The 20935-nt window shown below is 51.4% G+C and overlaps 2 protein-coding genes across 2 annotated transcripts; one reads left to right on the forward strand and one right to left on the reverse strand.

Moving 5' to 3' along the window:
• On the reverse strand, positions 1-6514 carry POU2AF2 (POU class 2 homeobox associating factor 2). The gene is made up of 4 exons (XM_074162280.1): positions 6317-6514; positions 2058-2100; positions 1031-1329; positions 1-402 (listed from the first exon to the last, which is right to left on the reverse strand). Exons 1-4 carry the CDS (start codon positions 6512-6514, stop codon positions 1-3), a joined length of 942 nt encoding a protein of 313 aa, XP_074018381.1.
• A 5691-nt stretch (positions 6515-12205) lies between these two features.
• HINFP (histone H4 transcription factor) lies at positions 12206-16224 on the forward strand. The gene is made up of 9 exons (XM_074162409.1): positions 12206-12368; positions 12561-12787; positions 12993-13104; positions 13595-13747; positions 14102-14179; positions 14271-14391; positions 14505-14643; positions 14941-15065; positions 15702-16224. The coding sequence occupies exons 1-9, from the start codon at positions 12206-12208 to the stop codon at positions 16222-16224; spliced, it is 1641 nt and encodes a 546-aa protein (XP_074018510.1).
• The last annotated feature ends 4711 nt before the right edge of the window (positions 16225-20935 follow it).

The following is a 20935-nucleotide window of genomic DNA, read 5'->3' on the forward strand; positions in this document are numbered from 1 at the left end:
TCAGTAAGTTCTCCGTCCTTCATAAGTCCCCCAAATGGGACTTCCATCCTCTTTTGCCCAGGCAGAGTTATCGTGAAGGGATGGCATCTCCGAGGACTGCTCTGGCGAGAGCTGGCTCATTCTGGAGGTAAGCTCATTTGCCACAGTCATGAATGGTGAGAAGGAGTAGGATGAGGTGGCAGCATAGCTGGGGGAGTAGTGGACATCTTCAAGAGGATGCAGAGGGTAGGGCTGGGTTCCTGGGATGGCTGGTGTCCAACCTGAGCTTCGGTATGGAGAAATGCCTCCAGACTCCTGTGCGGAGAAGCAGCTGGCGCTGGCAGGCAGAGGTTGCAGAGGGTCTGAGCATGCACCGTCTGACTGCCCAAGACTGTCAGGTGAGGTCTGCTCCCAGGACTCTCTCTGCATGGAAGTGGGGAGAGAAGGCAAGAAAGACCCTTAAGGATAAAAGCTTGTCCTGGAGATAATGGCATATCTAGCTTGGGTTCACCAAGCCAAGCTATCCCCAGAGCCTAGCTAGGAACACTCACAAGGGTTTCTGTTGCGCTGGAGCAGTGTTTGGTGTTAAAACTGTTGAAAGGAAACATCCATACTGTCAATAGTTTGCAAAGCCTGGAATAGGCTCCCGTGGGATTGATCAGCCCTGACCCTGTGGGGCCCAGGAGCTCTGCCCTCAGGGTGTGAATGGAGCCAGCTTCTGGGAAGCAGCTCTGATGAGGACAGGCAACAGCCTGGAGCTGACAAAGGATGTTTCTATAAATTTAAGGACCTTAATGGAGTAGTTTTCTTGGGGAGCAGGGAAGGTTGTCCATTTAGAAGGTGGTGTCCAACAGGAAGAAGGGACAATTAGACAGAGGATGGGAACAAAGAGAAAAACCGTTCTCCCTCAGCCCTGCCCCATCTGCTGGTGCTCTGCTGTGGCTGTCTCCTGTAACAGCCACATCCTTTCCACACGAGTCCCCCTGACTTAACCCCAGCTTTAAATTGGGTAGTCTTTCATTGGGTAGCTGAGAACTGTAGACTCACTCACTAGTAGGAAGTGCGCTGTGTCATTAGGGAAGGATGTCAGGAGAGGGGGCACAGAAGAAGAGCTGAAGAAGGAGCTGGTACCAGCTGTGAGGGGAGTAGCACGGTAATCCCCATATTGGTCGGTGAGATATGGGTCCAGAAGCGCCGGGTAGCCCTGAGTGGCAGAGGAATCACACGAGAAGGGCTTGGACCCTAGAGGGGACGAGTAGACATCACCGACAAACTGCTTTGTGTTGGGGAAATCCAACTCAGTTGTGAAGGATCTCCTGATGCCGTAGTAACCAGCTGTGGCAGGTGAGCCTGTGATGGTCAGAAAAAAAGGGTTGACTAAAGAAAAACTGTAACAGCAGCACCTGGGGAGACACAGAGCCATGGACAGATCTGCAGGTGCAAAGTAGAGCCCTTTTCTCTCTAGCATCACCCAGGGCTGGAGTCAATCCTATCTTGAAACAAACGTGTTAGCCCAAGTGCTTTTGGCACTTCAGACTGCCCTGATCCAGCTGATGATCTCCATCTGCAGCAAACCCAATGTGTTTTGGGAAGCTTCAAGTATGAGGCCAGGGGGGTTGGGGTTAGCTTTGCCAGCCTTGCTTCTTCCTTGCTCTGCTACGGCCCCTGCGGAGGAGGATGGGGTTACAGTTGCAAAACCACTAGCCTCTGCTGTAGCCTCACTCCCCTTTCCCTGCCCAAAAGCTCAAGGGACAAAACAGGTCAGGTCCAGGGAAAACTGAAAGATGCAGGGGGAAAAGAAGGGGTTCTCTGTGGCACCTCTATCAAGAGAGGTGGGAACTGCTTTGGTTACCTCTCTTTCCCCTCTTTGGGATTTTCATACAAGATTACAGGGGCCTTTCTTTTATTATCACTGCTCCTATTTTGACTCTCTCAATTACTTTTCTTCTGGGGTCTCTCTGAGGGTTGGCCCTGCTCCAGAGCTCCTTTGCTCATGTAATGCTCTTTGGAGGGGAAGAGACAGGAGCAGCATCAACTGGTATTTATCAAAGGTATTTATCGGTGGAAGAAAACCTCACCTGGCATTTGGACAAATGGTGACTGCGATGTGCTGGTGCTGCCCTGCAAAAGATAAAGATATGTTAAAAAATGTTTTTTCAAAGCAAGGCAGCTCTCTAAGCATGTTGTTGGGGAAGGTGATGGCATAATTCAGATGCACAATTTGAGCCTTGGTGCTATCAGTATGAAGAGCTTAACTACAAGATTTCAAGCCTGGGGCCTCTGAGGTATTAGCAGATGTAGGCTAAGAAGAGATTTTGAACGTCTCATGTAGGGCCGATGACAGTAGAAATATCAAGATAACTGGCTTCTTTCTCATTTACCGCAGGGTCCCTTAATGCAGGTGTAATGCTGAGCAGTTATTTTGGTGTTGGCACAAAACAGGTCTCAATAAGCTGGTATCTAAGCCCTTGGTTGGTGAAAACAGGCAGATTCTGCGCTGCCCATTTCTAGCCCAGCTCTCCTGTGCTGTGTCTACCTGCCACGGAGCCTCTTTAGCTGGCCCCTTCTAGCAGAACAGGCAGGCTGTGTGTAGAATGCAGTTGTTTCTGGCTCCTGTTTGGGTGCTACAGCAATACTGATAATAATATCTTCTTCGTCCCTAGGTAAGGGAAAATTAGCCCTGCATGAACCTGGTGCTCATGGTGGGAAATTACTTAAAAAACACCGGGGCAAAGGCATTTGTTCCTCTGGAGCAGAGTTCATACATGGAGTTTCATTGAGTTCTGTCTCTGGACCTCCAAACCCATAGAGCGGAAATACAGTGCCCATGGCTGTATTTTCTTCAGTTGTGCTGTCTCCCTCGCCAGTGATGGTGGCATGCTATTTTCAGTTTGCATAGCGCAAACAAGAGGTTCCTGCCATAGCAGGCAACCAAATTTAGAGGTTTAGATTTGAATTAAATTTGCCAGCACTAGGACTTCCTTTTACTGCTGAGAGAGGTTTGCAGCTGCTCCCTGCTCCATCATGAAAATGAGCTCTGAGCCCACACAAGTCACACGGGCTGCAGGAGTGATAGAAGGTGTCAGGAGGGAGCCCTTTGGCTTGTGGGCAGATGAGAGTGTTCACGTTGCAGGGTCAGGGCCGGGGCTTGCACCTGTCTCCAGCCGGGCCATTTTTGGCTGCAGACCTCTGGGGATCATAGCTGGTAATGCGCACTGCCCTGCAAAGCCAAAGCCTCCACATGCAAATCTTGTCTCAGCAGACATCCCTCTCTCACCATCCATGTCACTTTAGTAATACCTTCTCCTGCTTCAGGGTTTTTTCCACTACCTCCTCTGCCTGCCCATGGCCATCGTATCCTGCAGCCAGCTTGTGTCTGCATTCACTGAGGAGGAATCTCTTTGAAAGAGGTGCAGGCCTCTGCAGTAGTGTTTAGACCCCATTCTCAACACCCCACTGAGAAGTAGTCTAGTACTATCATCTGGCACCCCTAATACTGTGTTTGAGGAAAATGTTGAATTAGGAGGTGCAGGTCGCACAGGTGCTGCCTACAGGTCAAAGGGCTGCAGTGATGAGAGCTGGGATGCTTTGCTGGAGAGACAGGAAGGTCCTGGGCGCAGCTCCCATTCTCTAGTATGGAGCATTTCAAATTACCAGTACACCTAAGTGCATCTTTGATCCTGTCTGGTCAACAGCCACTGAAACTATCTGACTGTGTGTCATAGGCAGCAGGTCCTCTTGCACATGCCTATGATGGATGGCCACAGAGCTGACATTAGCTGCCAGGGCTTTACCTGCCTTAATTCTATTGCAAGAGCCTCTGCAGCAGCCCATCTTTGGCCTTCATCGTAGCAGGCACCCACATGCTTGCAGAGACCTACATTTCACTTGCCTCCTGGCTCCTTATTAGGCGATGAATGGCTTGGCTTAATTGAAGCCCATTAGTTCATTTCCTCCCTGCATTATTTCCTTTCAGTGCTATGGGACTGGGGTAGCTGGATCTTCTGCAACACATCAGTGTGTCTGTTCAGCATCACTTGAGCCCACAGCATATTCAGCTGTTGATAAACTTGGTCTCAACCTGCCTCGCACATGACCAGGCAGAGATACTGGCTGTGTTGCTTCGCTGCCTTGGTAATCCAGGAGCGTTGCTCAGCTACAAGGCTGCATTGGGGGGACTAAATGTAAAGGATCCAGGTCAAAATAACTAACTGGTCCTGCAGTGGGGACCTATGGTGTCCTTTGACCATGCTTTGGCTTCAGTGTATCTCCTTTCTGGGCCCAATGTGTAGTATAGCAGCTGAAGTAATAAAAATTAATAATAAAAGCGAAGCTTAGTCTGGGCAGGGCGCCTCTCTGGTTTGCTGACAGCAAGATTGCTGGATGATCTGTCCCTGGCCTCTGAGTGCTGCTGGGCATAGTGCTTCGTCTGCGTACCTACCAATTTCCCTACCTGAGAAAAGAGGGTAATCCTTATTGTGCGGAGGGTAACTGCTTGTTCATGCCTACGCAGTGGACGAGCCAAAAGAAAAAAAAGTCAGACCCTCCCTAAAGCCGAGGACCAAGCCTTTCTGCCCTGCAGTTGATGGGAATTCAGAAGCCCAAATTGTGTGGTTCTCATCACAGTACACACTGGTTTCCTATCGTTTGATGTGTGCGAGGCCTGGCTGTCGTGAAATCGTTGCTGTTCTGCTGCCTCAGTAAGCAGCCCAGCAGCTCACCTCTGATGAGCAATGACCTTTCCTTTGCGGCACAGGTCTCCTCCATAGATCTGCCCTTGTGCAACAAAGGCTTACTGATGTCGAAGAAAAGATCGTGTTCAAACAAAAGTTGTAGCTGAATTACACTGCATCATAAATATACAAAGGGGTGTTCAGTTATCTGCCGTTTGCTTTGATTCTGGATTATATTATGTGAGATAAACAGAACTGCATTTACAGCTGTTCTTTTTATGATATGTTTGAGGAAATGCGGATGTTTGCCCTGCACAATAATTTTTCATCTCTCACAGGGAATAAGCAACAGAGCTAATTTTGCATTAGATAGACACACAACTGCTAAGCTTTGGAATACAAAGCAAAGGGCAATAAAGGAAGCACCAAGTGTTTTGCAGTTCCTAGGGCTTTTGATTGCAGCCATTGAAGGTGCTGCCTCCAGAAAGGGGCAGGTAAAGCATGATATTCATCAACCAGGAGCTGTTTTCTCAGTGAGTGCAAACACAGCAGTTGCTTCCTGCTGCTCCCCAAAGCAGTTTTCCTAAACGCCTGCCTGGTGGGAGCATGTTTCCCAGTGACTGTCCATGGCTCAGGGGGTCTTCAGCCTGTCTGCATAAGCTGGAGGCTGTGAAGAGATCTATGGCTAGATCTTGCTTTGTTTGGTAATGCCCATGCTGTTTTTCTGCCTGTTTTGTTACACAGAGTTAACACGTGTGAAAGTAACAGCAAGAAATATACTTGCAAGTCCCTTCGAGGTCTCTTTGTTTCCTGAAGGCAAAAAGCCTGAGGCAAATGGCTTTGGGGGGAAAAGAGCATCAAAACTCCTAACGTGTCTTCCACTGCCAGTAATTGAGGTCTCTGCTCCCACCTTTCCTTCCACGACACAGTTTCAGCAGCTTGGCTGCATGTCCGCATCACTCAGGGGCCCCATGGCTGCCCAGTCAGCTTGGAAGTGAAGTGCTGCTACTTGGTAAAGGTGAGTATTGAGAGTACACAGGGAATGGCTTACTGTGCCACATGCTGGCACCTGCAGTATTGTGTCCTCTTCTGGGGACAGCATTTCTTTTCTGGTGAGTAATTGAGAAAAAACAATGTAGCGTACTATAATGTGACTTAGGTTTCCTGTTGCCATAGAACCACTTTAAGAAGAATTCATCTTTTACAAACTGATGCTTGGCTTCTTTCCAGGCCATACCATCATTGCATCTCCCCTGGCACTCTAGTGTGTCAGAGAGGAGCTGAAAGGAGCACAACATTCAGGGAAGAACATCTATTTTTGTGGCTCTGAGTTGATCTAGTGTAGCTAGTGAGAAAGGAAGCTGACTTGAAAAGGTGTCATATGCAGGATGTGAAAGGAATGAGAAATTTAGCATTACTGATTTGCTTAAAAAAAAAAAAGGGGGGACTTTAATCCCTCAAAGGTTCACTGATGTAAAAAATTAGGGAGCCATCTGTGATCTTTTAGGGCAAACACTAGTGTTGCAAATCTTTTTGCTATTCCCTGTCAATACCGGAGGTAGCCTGAACTCAACACAAATGCTCTTTAAACCAGAGGATTATATGGCATGGCTTTTCTGGTTTAAAAAAAAAAGGGGGGGGGGAGAGGGTGGGAAGTGACTTACACTGAAGCGGGAGCCACTGCTCTGCCTTGATCGTTTTTCGGCAAGAAGATCTTTGACTGTGTGTTTCACTCGCACTCCTTGGTACACCCGTTTGCCAAAATCTGTAGGGACTGAGGGAACGAAATGAGCATTAGGGGAGTTCAGTGAAGGCATAAAGCAGCTGGAAGAGGTTGTTATGGAAGAAGAAAATTCATACATCCGTACACCAAGTTTGGATGGAAGCATATAAGGCTGATATTATTAATACAAAATCATCCCTTAGGAGCCCAACAGTGAGGGCTGCTCATTTGCAGAGAAAAAAAGACTAAGGTGCCCTACCCCATATTCCAGCATTGAGTGCCATGCGGTTTCCTTGCAGCTCCCTCTGTGCCAGATATGGCTGGCTGATGGGGTTTGGCTTTTGTTTTTCCAAAGAGAGCTTTGGGGGATCCTACATTTCCCCTTTGGGTCAGCAAAATTTGATTGAACTGTACAGCCCCTATTGCTTTCAGCAGAGATGCTATGGTTTAGCCCCTCATTGCCCTTCTGGAGTTGCTGGCTTTCAGCACGTTGGTCTGTGAGCTTTGATCTCAGTACAGCAAAGCTGGAAGTACCCTAGACGGTAGAGTGGCTCCTCTGGCTGGGGATGTGAATCACAGTGCAGATCTCAGAGAAGGAAAAGGAACTGACTGCTCAGTCTGCTTTGTATCCACAACAAGTGCAGACAGGTACCTGGGGACTCTGTTGTTTTATCAAGGTTATGGAGGAAGACACAAAGAGGGGTCCAGTGTCTCAGCCATGTCCCCCCAAGAGGCTGATGGCAGGCCTGGCTGCGTTTTCTTGACCTGCCTGGAATATAGCACAACCTGTCCATGGGGTCTGTGTAACTCGGTGTGAGGCATCTTTATCCAGGCATCTTCTGCCTGGATAAAGCTCTGCGAGATCTGCCTTGTGTACAGGTGTTTTGGCACAAGTGAGGGCAGAGAGGTAGGAGGTACTATAACACGGACAGCTCTTTCATCCTGGCCAGCAGGCTGGGCCTGAACAGAGAGCTCGCACCTGTGGAGCCAGGGAGGAGTGTCCATATGGGCTTTTATCAAAATCTTCCAAAGAACCTAACTTTGAAGCTAATCCCTCGGAAAACACACAGCCGTGTTCTCCTGAGGGTACACAAACAGCCATTCCACAGCTGATATGTTTGATCTCTAAAATTGTGATTTATATTTTGCCCTTCTGCTTTTCAGGATGTGTCACTTGGCTCCATTTATCACTTCCATTCATGTGGCATTGTGTCCCCAGGTGCACATACACATGGAGAGATTACAAAGGGAAGAGTAGAGTGTTTAAACAACACAGAATCTCAGTGCTGGCTTGGGGTTACCCCAAATGTTTTCTGTTGGGCCGTAGCAATTGCAATTTTGGTCAACTGCAGCTTGGTTTTGGTGTTTGAGTACTAACCAGAGAGACTTCAGCCAAGACTGGGAACAAGGCAAACTCATTGAAAGAGTCAGCGCCCCTTGAAGTTTATGATAAAAATAGTCAAAATAGAGGTGAACACTAAGCCTGCATACCGACCAGTGAGTATCTGCGGACAAGCCAGGACACAGATAGAAATGGATAACATTCCAGAAAAGGAAACAGTCTTATATTTAATTTTCAGAATGGGCATATTTATAAAATAGCACCACTGGAAAAGCTGTGAGCACCTTTTATTATTTTGTTCTGCAGTCTGATATTGCCCAATCTCTTTGTATCAACTGATCTTGCTTCTCTGCAACCATTTCTAGCAAGTGTCTGATGTTCTGCACTTCTGCAATCCTGTTTTCCTAACATCTTTACTGTAGTCTACAGGCATTAAAAAAACACTTCCACACCTCCTTACTTTTACACATGGGTGCTGTGCTATTGAAGTTATTTCACTCGTATACTCACAGTTATTTCTCTGCTCAAATTCTTATAAGCAAGCAATGTAATGGCTCTGTCCTATAACCCTGTGTTTAACTTAGCAGTCCAGCCTCACATAACTAAAATGGTTGCTTTCAGTAAGTTATTCAGCAGGATCTGATGCTGAACTATTAAAACTCCAGATAACTCTGCTATTGGCAGCATCAGGGAAGTGAATGCTAATTTAGGCCCAAGTTTATATAATTTTCAAGCAAACTGAATCAGATTTCACATCACTTTGATCTAACTGCCTTTAGGAAAAATATTGCATTGTGAAGGAATATAAACTCAGTCTAGAGAAGGCAGAGCATGCTATTAGATACTGTTAAATTCTTGAGACATTAAAGATGCCACACTGATTTTTGACAATTCTTTCTGATTTTTTTTTTTTTAAAGAGCCCAAGGATGGCATGGTATGTTCTTTCCCTGATATTTCCATGAAGATGCATCTTTACACTTGTGAAAAGTCAAGGTGCTGAAACTCACCTGTTTCCATTGTCGTCACTGCTGACAAGTCCCAGCTCTCAGATTCTGCAGGACTTTGGAGAAGGGCCGTCTGTCATGAGCTTCCCAGAGCAGAGTGAAGTCAGTGCTCATACTCCACTGGTAAAGTTCCAGCTGAGCCTGACGGAAATGTTTTGTACAATTTAGTGATGTCTCCACAATACCTTGTTTGGGATTTGCTTAAATGCAAATCTCTTGATGTGTGTTTCACTCCAATTTGCATGGTCAGTGTGGATCATTCCCGAAGATTCTCTTTCCTGGCTGAGCTGACATTTCATGGATTAATACTGAGCTGAGGTTTACCGACAGAAAAATCTTGGGTTAAAGTGAAAGGCTGGTAAGTCTTGCAGTGATGAGCCATCTCCTTACAGGTGAGAAGCCTGGCTGGAAAAACAAGGCTTGGGACAAAAGCATCTTCTTGTGTTTAAGTGTGAGATGTCTATGTGCTGTGAGATACCCATGTGCTGTTGAAGTACAACTCGGGGAAGAGTACTGTCTCTCTGGGACCCCACAGGCTAGCTTGTGCATTGCACAATTAAAACTGGATCTTTGGACACTGTGAACCCAGGAGCTTTGCATGACATCCACTAGCATCTGCGAGGAGAAGGGTAATACTCAGCCAGGGACAGCATGCTCATGGGACCGGCAGGAATATCATTTAGCAAACCCACATGCTCCCTGGGGGGGGAAGCTGGGGTTTGGTTCTCTGTTATCAAGCGAGGGGTCCCCTTTCTGAAGGTCTGAGGTTAGTCCCCAGTGAGGTGCCAGGAGTGGAAAGAGCAGCTAGGAAAGGATCTGTTCTTACACTGCTGCTGGACCCAGATTAAAGGGGCCTTTGGCCAGGCCTGGTATAGCCATTCCTGTCCCCAGCCTCCAAATGGTAGTAAGTCTGTTTCTGCAATATTTGAACCAAGAAGCAGAGTTAAGCTTTAAATTCTTCTTTAAGCACCGTAGCTTATATCCCAGTTCTGAAACATATCCACATTTTCTCTAGGAGAGCCATTTTCTTGCAAGATGTCTAGCAGAACCTATCAGTACTGTGAGGACAGGCTGTGGTGAGGCAGATGATCTCTAGAGAGGGTTGTGTATAAGCAGAGAGGGCTGGTGCGCGGTATTGCTGTGCTCATCTTACATGAGCAGAACAAGACTGGCGCCAATACGTTCCATAATTAAATATTTCTCCTCTTGTGGAGTCTGCTGCCAGCTTGCGGGTCTATTAGGTAAGATCTGTCCCTCTCTGTAATCCCATGCGCTTTCCCCAGCGTTGGCCCAGAGATTAATTTGGCCTGTCACATGAACTGCCTTCCTGGGGAAGGCTATTGGATTTTCAAGTGTAATTATTCTTTTCCTTCAGAAACAAAATAAAATGCAAAGAGCAGCAGCTGGCAAAGGCTGCATCTGCTCAGGCCACCGAGGAAAGTGAGGAAGGCAGAGCTGAAATAACATCCTGAATAATTCCCAATATTCTTAACTTGCAGAATGACTTCTGCACTTCTTGCAGAATGACTGGGTATTCTGCCTGCTCAGACACAGAGCTCAGGACCAAGTGGACATCACAGAATCGAGCTCATGGAAGACTCGAGCTCCTGCACACGGAGTCTTTCACCATGTAGATACGCCCAGTTATGTAAGACAAGTCTTATTTTGGCCTGTCCATTCCTGGCCACCCCGTCCTGGTATCCACAGGTGTCTGGGATTTGGCTGACAGGTAATAGAACGGGCAGGAAGCACCAGGCAGGTTCAGGAAGCATGGGCAGATGTAAAGTCGCTACAGAGGAAGGCTGTCTTTGCCTTGTCAGCAATAGGCTTGGTTTGCCACCTGCCTCCTGGCAGGCTTCCCAGGTAGTTTTCTCTCCTGTGCCGGATGTTTATATACTTTGATTAGGATATACAAGTTAAATCCCAGCCCCATTCAAGCTAATAGCTTGCACCGACTAGCCAGTCCAGGTGTTTTCAGTTCTGATTACAAAATAATTACATTGGAAGCAACAGATCCTGCAGAAAACAAACAGATAAAAACTCAGCCAGAGTTCTTTTAGATGGGATCCATCTCTTACCTTACATTTTCATTTGAAAAAGCATTAGACTCAAATTTTCTATAGAGTTTAGTGAACTTGGGCATGTACTTTGAATTCACAGCTGAGGGGAGAGCGGGTGTGTACGACAGGAGTTGCAGAAACAATTGTGTATTGGCAAGGCACGCTTTGTGGCACATTTTATACAATCCCATTTGGTTTTAGCATGGCATTTACCTGTGCCAAAGCAAACTTTCTGAGAATTGTATCTGTGTTTTGTGTTACAAAAGCCTGGAGCAGCAGATGCAGTAGTCAATGTATATTTGTTTAATTCAAACTGCTGTGTCAACCCGTCTTCTCATTCCTGAGAAAAGGGAATTATGTTGCATTATCTCACAGCAGGAAACACAATACGCGTGGGTGTTGTATTGGGTGCTTGGCGAGTATGCCTGGTTGTGTGGATACTGACCGCGGTCTTTGTGCTGTGAGGACTCTTGTTTGGGTGAGGAGTGAGCCTAGAGAAGAGGAGGCTGAGGGGAGACCTCCTCGCCCTCTACAGCTGCCTGAAAGGAGGTTACAGAGAGGTGGGGGTCGGTCTCTTCTCCCAAGTCACAGGCGATGGGACAAGAGGAAATGGCCTCAAGTTGCGCCAGGGGAGGTTCAGATTGAAGATTAGGAAAAATTTTTGACACTGAAAGGGTTGTTAAGCCTTGGAATGGGCTGCCCAGGGAAGGGGTCGAGGCACCATCCCTGCAGGTATTCAAAAGCCGCGTTGACATAGTGCTTAGTGACATGGTTTAGTGATGATTTTTATCAGAGTTAGGTTGATGGTTGGACTAGATGATCTCAAAGGTCCCTTCCAACCCGGACAGTTCTATGATTCTATGATTCTGGAGGCACCGGAAATTAACATCTGTGCCAGCGGCAAAGCTTCACCACTGCAAAGCCAGGTCTGTGCCAAATCTTAACAGAACAAAAGCGGTCCCGGCTCCCGGGAACAGGGGTTTCCCCAAACCACACGCGAGTTATTCCCGCGGGTGTCCGAGAGAGGTGCCCCGCTCTCCTGCCCGTCGGCCCCCAGCGGCCCGGGAACCTTTGTGCGCCAGTGCCGCTTCCCGGCGGGCCCTCTCCGCCGCTGCACGGGTGCCGTCGCCTCCTTGCGCGGTGATTGGTCGGCCGGCCCGGCGGGGGCGGTCGCTATTGGACGGGCGCGGTCCGTTGGGTTCTGGCGCTCCCCGGCGGGGCGGGCGGAGGGTGAGCGGGGTCGGGCTCCCGTTTCGCCCCGTTCTGCCCGGTGTCGTCCCCCCCCCGCCCCGCCGCGGTGGCTCACCTCCCGGCTCCGGCCAACCCTTGCCCTGGCCGAGGCCTGCCGGACAGCGCCCGGGCCGGTTTCGGGTGGTTGGGTGACTGCCACGGTGAGGGGAGCCCTCGGCGTCTGCAGCCGGCCATGCCGCCCGCCAAAGCCGCCGGCAAGGAGGCCTTGGTGCTGCAGTGCGAGTGGGAGGTGTGCACCTACGTGGCCTCGAAGATGGAGGAGTTCTGCGAGCATGTGGCCCAGCACCTGCAGCAGCACCTTCCCGGCGAACAGCGGGAAGAGGTGGACCCTCTCGGTAAGGAGCTGCACTCCCTCCTCTCTGAGGTATTTCGCTGTCAGAGAATCTTCCTCTCCCAGAGGAGAGCAGCGCTGCCTGTTGCAGAACGTCATTAAAAAACGCGTGGTGTTTTTCTCTGCGGGAACCTGATCTTTACTTGGAGAGTTTCCGTCAGGTCATTATGACCTGTTTATCCTGTTTGTGTTGCAGAGGAATACACGTGTTTGTGGCAGGAATGCGGTTTCTGTTCCCCAGAGAGCTCAGCTGACCTCATTCGCCACGTCTATTTCCACTGTTACCACACCAAGCTGAAGCAGTGGGGGCTGCGGGCCCTGCAGAGCCAGTCAGATGTGAGCCATTGCCAGCTGGACTTCCAGAGCCGCAATATCATCCCTGAGATCCAGGAGAACTTTCTGTGTCTGTGGGAGTACTGTGAGGTGAGAACAGGGGACCCAGTTTCACTTTCCTATGTGTTGTTTGTGACGTGGTGGCCAAGGGAGAGCTGCTTTTGTCCTGCAGCTCACCTGCATGCCTGCTTGTTGGCTGTGTTTGTACCAGCGCGAAAGGGTCTGCTGTGCTCTGGCTGAGGCCAGCTCGTGCTGACCTTTTCAGCCTGTTCTGTCTATCCCTGCTCCCCAACAGAGGTCATTTGATAATCCCGAGTGGTTCTATCGGCATGTGGAGGATCACAGCTTCTGTTCGGAGTACAAGGCAGCAGGGAAGGAGAACCATGTGGTCCTCTGTGGCTGGAAAGGTTAGTGGATGCATGCAAGGCCTCTCTAGAGAGCTTTGCACAGGGCTGGATTGCAAACGTTGTACAGGAGAACTCTGCTCTCCTTGGCAGGGTTTCAGGGAGCCCCTTGAACTTCAAAAATATGTGTGCGTGACCCCAACAGTGAAATATTCCTGTAGAATTTCCTTTAGGGGATCCAGTGAGTGCTTAATATTGAGCTTTTCATGTATATTTGATTACTACTTAACAGAAAAGGCTCTAGTTTAATTTTTTCAATAATGTGTCTCTGCTGTGTTTGTGTAATTGCCTTAGCTGCTTGCAGTGGGGGGGGACTCATGCCAGTTGCACACTAGTGATCTCATCCTGCTGTGACCCTGCTCTGTGGGCTTCTTGGTGCAAGGAGTTGATCCTTGCTCGTCAAAACAGAAGCAAGAAGCCTGCCATTTAGTTAGGTTGTGAAACATAGCCTATGTGTGAAGGATCTTAATGGCATTCTGTTGTTTCTGTTTAGACTGTGATTGCACGTTCAAGGGGCGCTGCAAGCTGCGGGAGCACTTGCGCAGCCACACGCAGGAGAAAGTGGTGGCCTGTCCTACCTGTGGGGGGATGTTCGCCAACAACACTAAGTTCTTTGACCATATCCGCCGTCAGACTGCGCTGGACCGTAAGCTCCTGTGGGCGTGGGAGGAGTGGGTTGTGAGCAGTCCTCTGGCTGGGCCGTTTGGTTTGCTAGAGCTGCCTGTTCTCTGCAAGCAAAGGGCACAAGTGAGCTTGGAAACAGCCTGGCTTCTCTGATAATTGGGAACGTAGACACTGATCAATCTCTGAGAAGTGTCTTCTTGCAGAGGCAGGAGGGTTGGAGGCTGACAAGGCTGCACAGGGCTCACACTGCTGTAGCCAGAGCTGTTCCTCTTGTAACTACCTCTTTTTCTCACTTGCTGCTCTTTGTGCTGTTCTCTATGCTTTGATCTCTTTTCTCATCACCCCCTCCCCTTTCTCCCTGACCTCAATGCTGCAGAGCAGAGGTTTCAGTGTTCTCACTGCTCCAAGAGGTTTGCTACAGAGAGGCTGCTCCGTGACCATATGAGGAACCATGGTGAGTAAAGGCCCCTTCTTCCAGCTGAGGCTCTCAAGAGTGTGCTCTCCCCTGCTTTGTGGTAATGTTTTCCACCCATTCTTTCACGCAGTGAACCATTACAAGTGCCCTCTGTGTGACATGACCTGTCCACTGCCCTCCTCCCTGCGCAATCACATTCGTTTTCGGCACAGTGAGGAGCGGCCTTTCAAATGTGACTACTGTGACTACAGGTGAGGACCAGGGCTTTCCGTCTTCTCAAACTGAAGATGAAGAAGCACACAGAGGCACGTGTGTGTGTGTGCTACACAGTGTTCAGCTCTGTTCCCTTATCATTTCCTTTTAGCTGCAAGAATCTCATTGACTTGAGGAAACATCTGGACACGCATAGCAAAGAGCCAGCCTATCGCTGCGAGTTTGAGGCTTGCAGCTTCACTGCACGTTCCCTCTGCTCCATCAAACTGCACTACCGGAAAGTCCATGAGGTAGGAAGGGAGCAGAGGGATATTCTGCTGTGTATTCTCTCCCAATGAGGCTGAGAACTGCAAAGAGCAACAAGCTGTAGAGAAGCATGAGGAAAAAAGGTAAAGTCATGTGAAGTGCCCCAGGCTGACCACGGGTGTAGGAATGTGAGGTCAGGTTACATTCCTTTCTCACTGCTGCAATGATAGGTCATGTCAGTCTTCTCAAGGAACCTGATTCCTCCTTCCATGCATATGCATGAGTACCAGGCCCTCTCATCAGGCTCGTGGGGTATTCACATCCCTCTCTCTGCCCTTCAGGGTGACTCAGAGCCCCGGTACAAGTGCCATGTCTGTGACAAGTGCTTCACGCGTGGAAACAACCTCACTGTCCACCTCAGGAAGAAACACCAGTTCAAGTGGCCCTCAGGACATCCTCGCTTCAGGTACTTCCCATCCTTAGCTCCTTACTACCTCCTCTCTAGTGCAAGAGGTAGCTGGAGCTGTGTCTTGCTGGAGCAGAGACCTGGCAGTGCTTGGGCTCTGACGTTTGCCTGTAATGTGCTTAAGACCTGTTTCCCAGTGGCTGAGAGGCACTGGGCTGCAAGCTTTTGGTGGGATCTTGCACAGTGGCAGAGCAGTTCTGGGTGCTAGTTCCAGCAGTTGGTCAGAGATGAGGGGCAAGGGTAGCAGTGGTGCCATCATGTGGGTGGGGTGCTTCTGAGCTTAGCAGGGGCCAGGTTCAGGTGTTCCACTCTAGAGAGAGCTGCTGCAGATCAATCTCTTGACAGATGCCTCTGCTGAATCCTCTCTAGGAAGCTCCATAGGGTTTCCAGAGCCTAAAAGCTGGGAAGGGAAGACAGTGGACTTCAAATGCTCCTAGTGAAACAGAGTTGGTGGAAGGAGGTGGGCTTGGGATGTGATAGAGGCCTGGCAGAAAGCTCAGAAGCTGCCACGTGGATGTGCTTTTAGGGGTAGGGGCTGAAGTTTTTTTATTTTACTTGCCTGTTATCATCTGTAGCACTGGGCTTGGGAAGGGGCTGCAGTGTGATCGGCTCCATTACCCCTGGCTATCTGCTCAGGTACAAGGAACATGAGGACGGCTACATGAGACTGCAGCTGGTGCGTTATGAGAGTGTGGAGCTGACAGAGCAGCTACTGAAGGACAGAGAGAAGCAAGGGGAGGCACTGGATGCCTCAGCTGAGTGTGTGATGCTGTCTGAAGGTGAGGGCAACCTGCAGGGCATTGTTCTGGAGGCCCCGGCAGAGGCTCCCTCAGTAGAGAACAGTGTTGCTGAGCTGCAAGTGGCCCCACTGCGCTCAGCAGCTTGCTCTGCTGACAACCCTGAGCCAGCACGGCCGAGTGCCTTCCCAGGAGCAGCACTGTCATCGGAGCAAGAACCCAGCACCCCAGCCAACCCTATCATCCGTGTGGTGAACCGGACCAACGAGCATGGGGAGAGTGAGACTGTGTATTATGTCATGGCCAGCACATCCTCAGAGGAGCAGGTGGCAGCACCTGGTGGGCTGGGTATGGAGCTAGAGGAGAATGTCATGGACCGTCTGCAGAAAACGGCTGAGGAGCTGGGCATCCAGATTGTGTGAGGCGCTCACCTGCCACTCTGCGTGTGGAAAACTTGGGGTTCCATGGGTTGTGCTGGTGGGGAAGGTTGGGAAGTGCTTGAGGGTTAAGACTGAGCTTGTCTTCACCTACCTGGAGCTGGCTGACTTACCCCTCTGCTGCCCCAGCCTCACTGGGTGCAGGTTCTGGTCAGCACAGGGTTTCTCTCAGTTGGGGGTCAAGGGATCTGAGCTGGAAAGAGCTGCCTGTCTCCTGCTTTTGGGGATTAGGGACTAGCAAGCCTCTCCTACCATTCCAGGAGGTCTGGCCTTAGCCTGACACAGGCCTTCCCCTCTTGGTTGCTCACTGGTGACATGGTCCCCGCTGCTGTGCAGCTCAGTTGTCAGCCCTTGCTGAGCCTGGTCCTCGGCTAGGATCTCCCCAGGCAGGATGGTATGCTGAGTAGACACTGCGGCTGAAGCTTCTTCCCTGCGGAGATGTGTGGCCCTTAGCAGGCCTGTTCTCCCCTATCCATACTTTGGTCTCCAAGGGATGGTGTGCTCTACTTCTGCCTTCATCAGCACTTCCCTGCGCATCATCTGTCCTGGGCTATTCAGCTGGTGCTGTTGGTGGTGTTTGCACCACTGATCCCGTTAGGCTGCACTCATCTCTGGGAGGAGGGGACTGGAGGTGCTGTCCCTTGCAGGCTACCGCTGCCCTGCAGCACTGGGGGATTGGGAGCTTCTTACTGCTTTTGTCCTTCCCTGGGTTTCCTCCCCACATTGGGGTTTGGGCTCCTGGTTGGGCAAAGTGTACTTTGGCAAGACAAATAAAAGTCAGACTGCCAAACCATCCAGTGTCTGGTGTCTCTTTCAGCCCCAGCCCTGCCAGCCATGGCATGTTGTGGTGAGAGGATGAGACTGAGTTGTCTAAACCCTGCAGTGTGGGTGGTGGGCACCCAAGAGCTGCCAGGATCTCTTGACATACCCTGCGTGCTGCCACTTGGTGTGGCTGGTGACTCGCCTTGGAGAGTGTGTTGTTCCATGTCCCCAGAGGTGGCGCTGGAAGGCCAGGTTTAGCTCTGGCACTCTTGTTCCCTGCTGTCCTCATAACGGTTTTGATTTTTGCTGCCTCCTTCAGGGTGTGAATGTCAGCTGCCTGCAATGTCATTTTTTGAATATAGAGAGTGGCGGGGGCTTGTGTGCAGAGCCAGCCTGTCCTCTGTTGAGTGATTTGGATGAGGGTGGTGTGAAGCTGATGTCCCTGGAGTGACACACAGGCCCTCACTGCCCTGTGTGTGGAGGTGATGGGCCCAGATGGAGGCAGGGAGGCGACCTGCTAGTCTCCTAAGCTGGACACTGACTTTTTCCCCTTGCTTCCTTTCTCAAGTGGTTCAGCAAAAGCTCTTGGAATTCCAGGTTAATGTAGGAAATCACTTTATGCTAAACCCTTGGCCATCTGCTCGCTTTCTAATTACAAACACTGTGGGTGTGATTCGTGGCTGTGCCCTTGGGGTGGGGTGACGAGAGCAGCCCCTTTAGCCTGTGCCCTGGGTGAGAGGCAGGGATGAAGTGGGCAGAGCTGCCTGCTGCAGGCTGGGTGGGAGGGTTTCCTGGGGCTGGATCCATGTGTGAAGGGCAATGCATGTCCCTGCACCCCAAAACTGCTTTCTCCAAGGGCACGGATGCAAAGTGCCTCCCATGGGCCAATGAAACACATCTAGGGCCACGTGCTGGGCACCTTGTGCTCGGGGTGAGGCAGGGTGGGAGGCAGCCGGCTGTCCCAGCAGCCCTGACAGCGTGCGCTGCAGGACGATGCTGGTGGCTCTGGGGAGAGCATCCCTGGGCTGACAGCATGCAATGCCCCTGCCTGGCCCTCGCTCCCTGGTACTTGGCAGAGCTGGGCTGAGGATACCTTCGAGAGAAGGGCCTCCTGCCAGGTTTGCATTCGCAGCACTTCCAGCTTGGCCCTCTTTCTAACGTGGGCTTCGGGGCTCTGCTGCCGGAGCCACGACTGCACCTGCATGATCTCAGACTACAGCGCTCCTGCGCTACGTGAGTGCTAGGTGCTGGGAGCAGAGACGAGGCTGTGGTGGCTGGGGCGAGTTGTCCCTTTAAACGCGGGGTCCGGGGAGGGTAATCTGCCAGAGATTATCTGCTGGGGAGAGGATTGGCATTAAAGGGAATGTCTCCTCCCTTCCCCCATGTCCTACAGCATCCCTTGTCCTGTGTGTATGGAAACCAAGTTCACTTTCTCCTGGGCAAGCAGAGAGGGGGCCTTTGATTTGAGGGGCAAGGGGAGGAGGGCAGTGTGCGCTATGGGACTGGGCCTCCTCTTCCTCGCCGTGCTGGTCACGCTGGTCTCCTGTGAGGACCCAGAAGGTAACAGGGTATTTGGGGAAAGAGGGGGCTTACAGGGTGCCCCAGAGGTGCTGGCACCTGGCTGGACTGGTCTTCTCCAGCAGGGAGGAAGACCTTTGTCATGTCCCTGTGCCGAGGCTTGGCACAAGGGAAGTGGGAGCTGGCTTCCAGAAGAGCTGGGGGCCAAAAGTCGATGCACTCTGCACCACAGCAGGGGTTGGGGGGTGGGCTGAGATGAGCCTTCACTGGGCTTGTACCATCTCCATATGGGTCTCTGAGGACTGCGGAGCTGGTGGGAAGGGTGGTCCTCGCCCCTCTGCCCCAGCCCTGTTCTGCCTTGCTCCTTATGACACCAGGAGACCTGGATACTTACTGGTCTGGCACAGCACCCATCTGCCTGGGGGGCTGCAAGGGGAAGCACAAGGAGCTGAAGAGGAGCCAGTGTGGGAACAGCAGCTGCTGTTGGCTGGGCTACAAGTCCTTCTGCCGAGGTACAGCCAGAGGGGGGGAAACCTGGGGGGCCCTGGGGATGGCTGGAGGGCTTGGCACAGCCAGCCTGGGGAGGGCAGGTTTTGTGCCTTGCACATGTGCATGGAGTCTTTCCGGCAGCCCGGTCCTTGGGCCACAAGAGGACACAGCCTGGGGCACCCACAGAGCCTGCCCAGTACCCTGGTCCTCGCCCAGAACCCACAGCATGTCTGATTGCATCCCCTTGGGCTGCCGAGCTGCTTACAGGAATCTCCCTGTCCCCAGTGAACTGTGGGCGACCTGAAGCAGACTTCAACTCGGTGGTGCACGGCAACGACTGGTGGGTTGGCTCGGTGGTGCGGTACAGCTGCCGGCCTGGATTCCTGCTGCTGGGGGACCCGGCCAGTGCCTGCCAGTCCGATGGCCACTGGACACCCAAGCCTACCTGCCTCCGTGAGTACTGCTGTGTGTCATGCTGAGCCCGAGGGGACACCCTGCCCGCATGGGGAGCAGGTGGGAGTGCTGCAGGCATGGCTCCAATCTCTTTTTTCCCCCAGCCTGCTGCAGAAGGGCTGTAGGGCTGGTGGGCACCCTGTGACGTGCTCTGGCCCTCCTCTTGTAGGGATCTGCCTGCGCGGTCGGATCGAGATCAGTGAGCGGGATATTACTGGGAGGTGCTCCTCATCTTGCAGCACCCAGGCCCACCTGGGAGCCTTCCTCAACCATGGCTGCATCAAGATCTCAGCCTGCGTCACCAAGCGCTCGGGCTGGGCTCGCTGGTTCCTGCGCTGTGATATCTGCGAGTGCGACTGCCATGTCCCATGCGGTGAGTCCCAGTAGCATCTGCCCACCTTTGGTAAGGGTCTGCCCCACTGTTTGGTGGGAATGGTTGGCACTCACAGCTGGGGGCTGCAAAAAGCTCAAAATGTGCTGCTCTTGCTCTCCTTACAGCTTCCTCTGGGTAGAGCTGGGCCACCCGGGACTGTGGCCACTGGCCCCACGCTGAGGGAGGTTTCCACCCTGGATGTCTGCTTCCCTTTGCCACATGTTTCCATCACTGCGCTCCTTCCATAAGCTCTCTCCATCCCAAGGCTGTCATCTGAGAGGAGAGGAGATGTTCTGGACTCACTCTCTCACAGGGCTGCCTTCCTGCCTGGCCCCATCCTGTGACTCTCCAGTGGAAGGGGATGCTCTGTGAGCAGCAGGCACTGGGGAACTGCATGTGATTCCTGCAGCTGGGCTTGGGGACGTTGGTGTCTTGGCCTCTATTTCACAGCTGCTTTCTGGAGAAGGCTCATATCCCCTTAATTAGTGGGGAGGTTGCAGAAGTATCTATCCCACCTGTGGGGCAGGTTGTGATTCCTTCCTGCCACCTATTTCCTGCAGATGGACCAGGCTCTGGCCAGAGAGGTAGATCTGCCCTCTGCGCTTGCTGTAGCCATCAGGAAAAGCTGGAGCAATGTTCAGTGGGTTGCATTCATGCTGATGCTGGTACGTGGCTCCAGCCGGGAACAGCATTGTGCTCCCTGAGGGCTGCCCTGGCTCCCTCTGAAGCAGCAATGGAAAAGCCAGTGTTTTTATTCCCCCAGGGAAGGAGAAGGTGGTCTGGAACATGTGTGATGGGATTGCCAGTGGAGCAGCACTGCCATGGGTAATTAAAAATATGTTTACACGAAATTACACAGGTTTTCCAGTTATGCAAATAGATTCTACTGCCTGCTCTGCCCCCAGAGCCCTGGATCTACATGACAGAACCAAGATGGGCTCCCTCTGCCACTGATACTGTCCTGGACATGTGAGCCACCACAGGGATGCAGCTATGGTCAAGGCCGCTGTAGGAAGGTCCTAGCTGGGGACCAGATGGATGCTGAATGTGCCTATGGCACTGGGCACCAAGCCTTTCTGGGCTCTGGACTCCCATCCCTGC

The sequence above is a fragment of the Numenius arquata genome, chromosome 22 (assembly GCF_964106895.1).
Source record: "Numenius arquata chromosome 22, bNumArq3.hap1.1, whole genome shotgun sequence".
Classification (NCBI taxonomy): Eukaryota; Metazoa; Chordata; class Aves; order Charadriiformes; family Scolopacidae; genus Numenius; species Numenius arquata.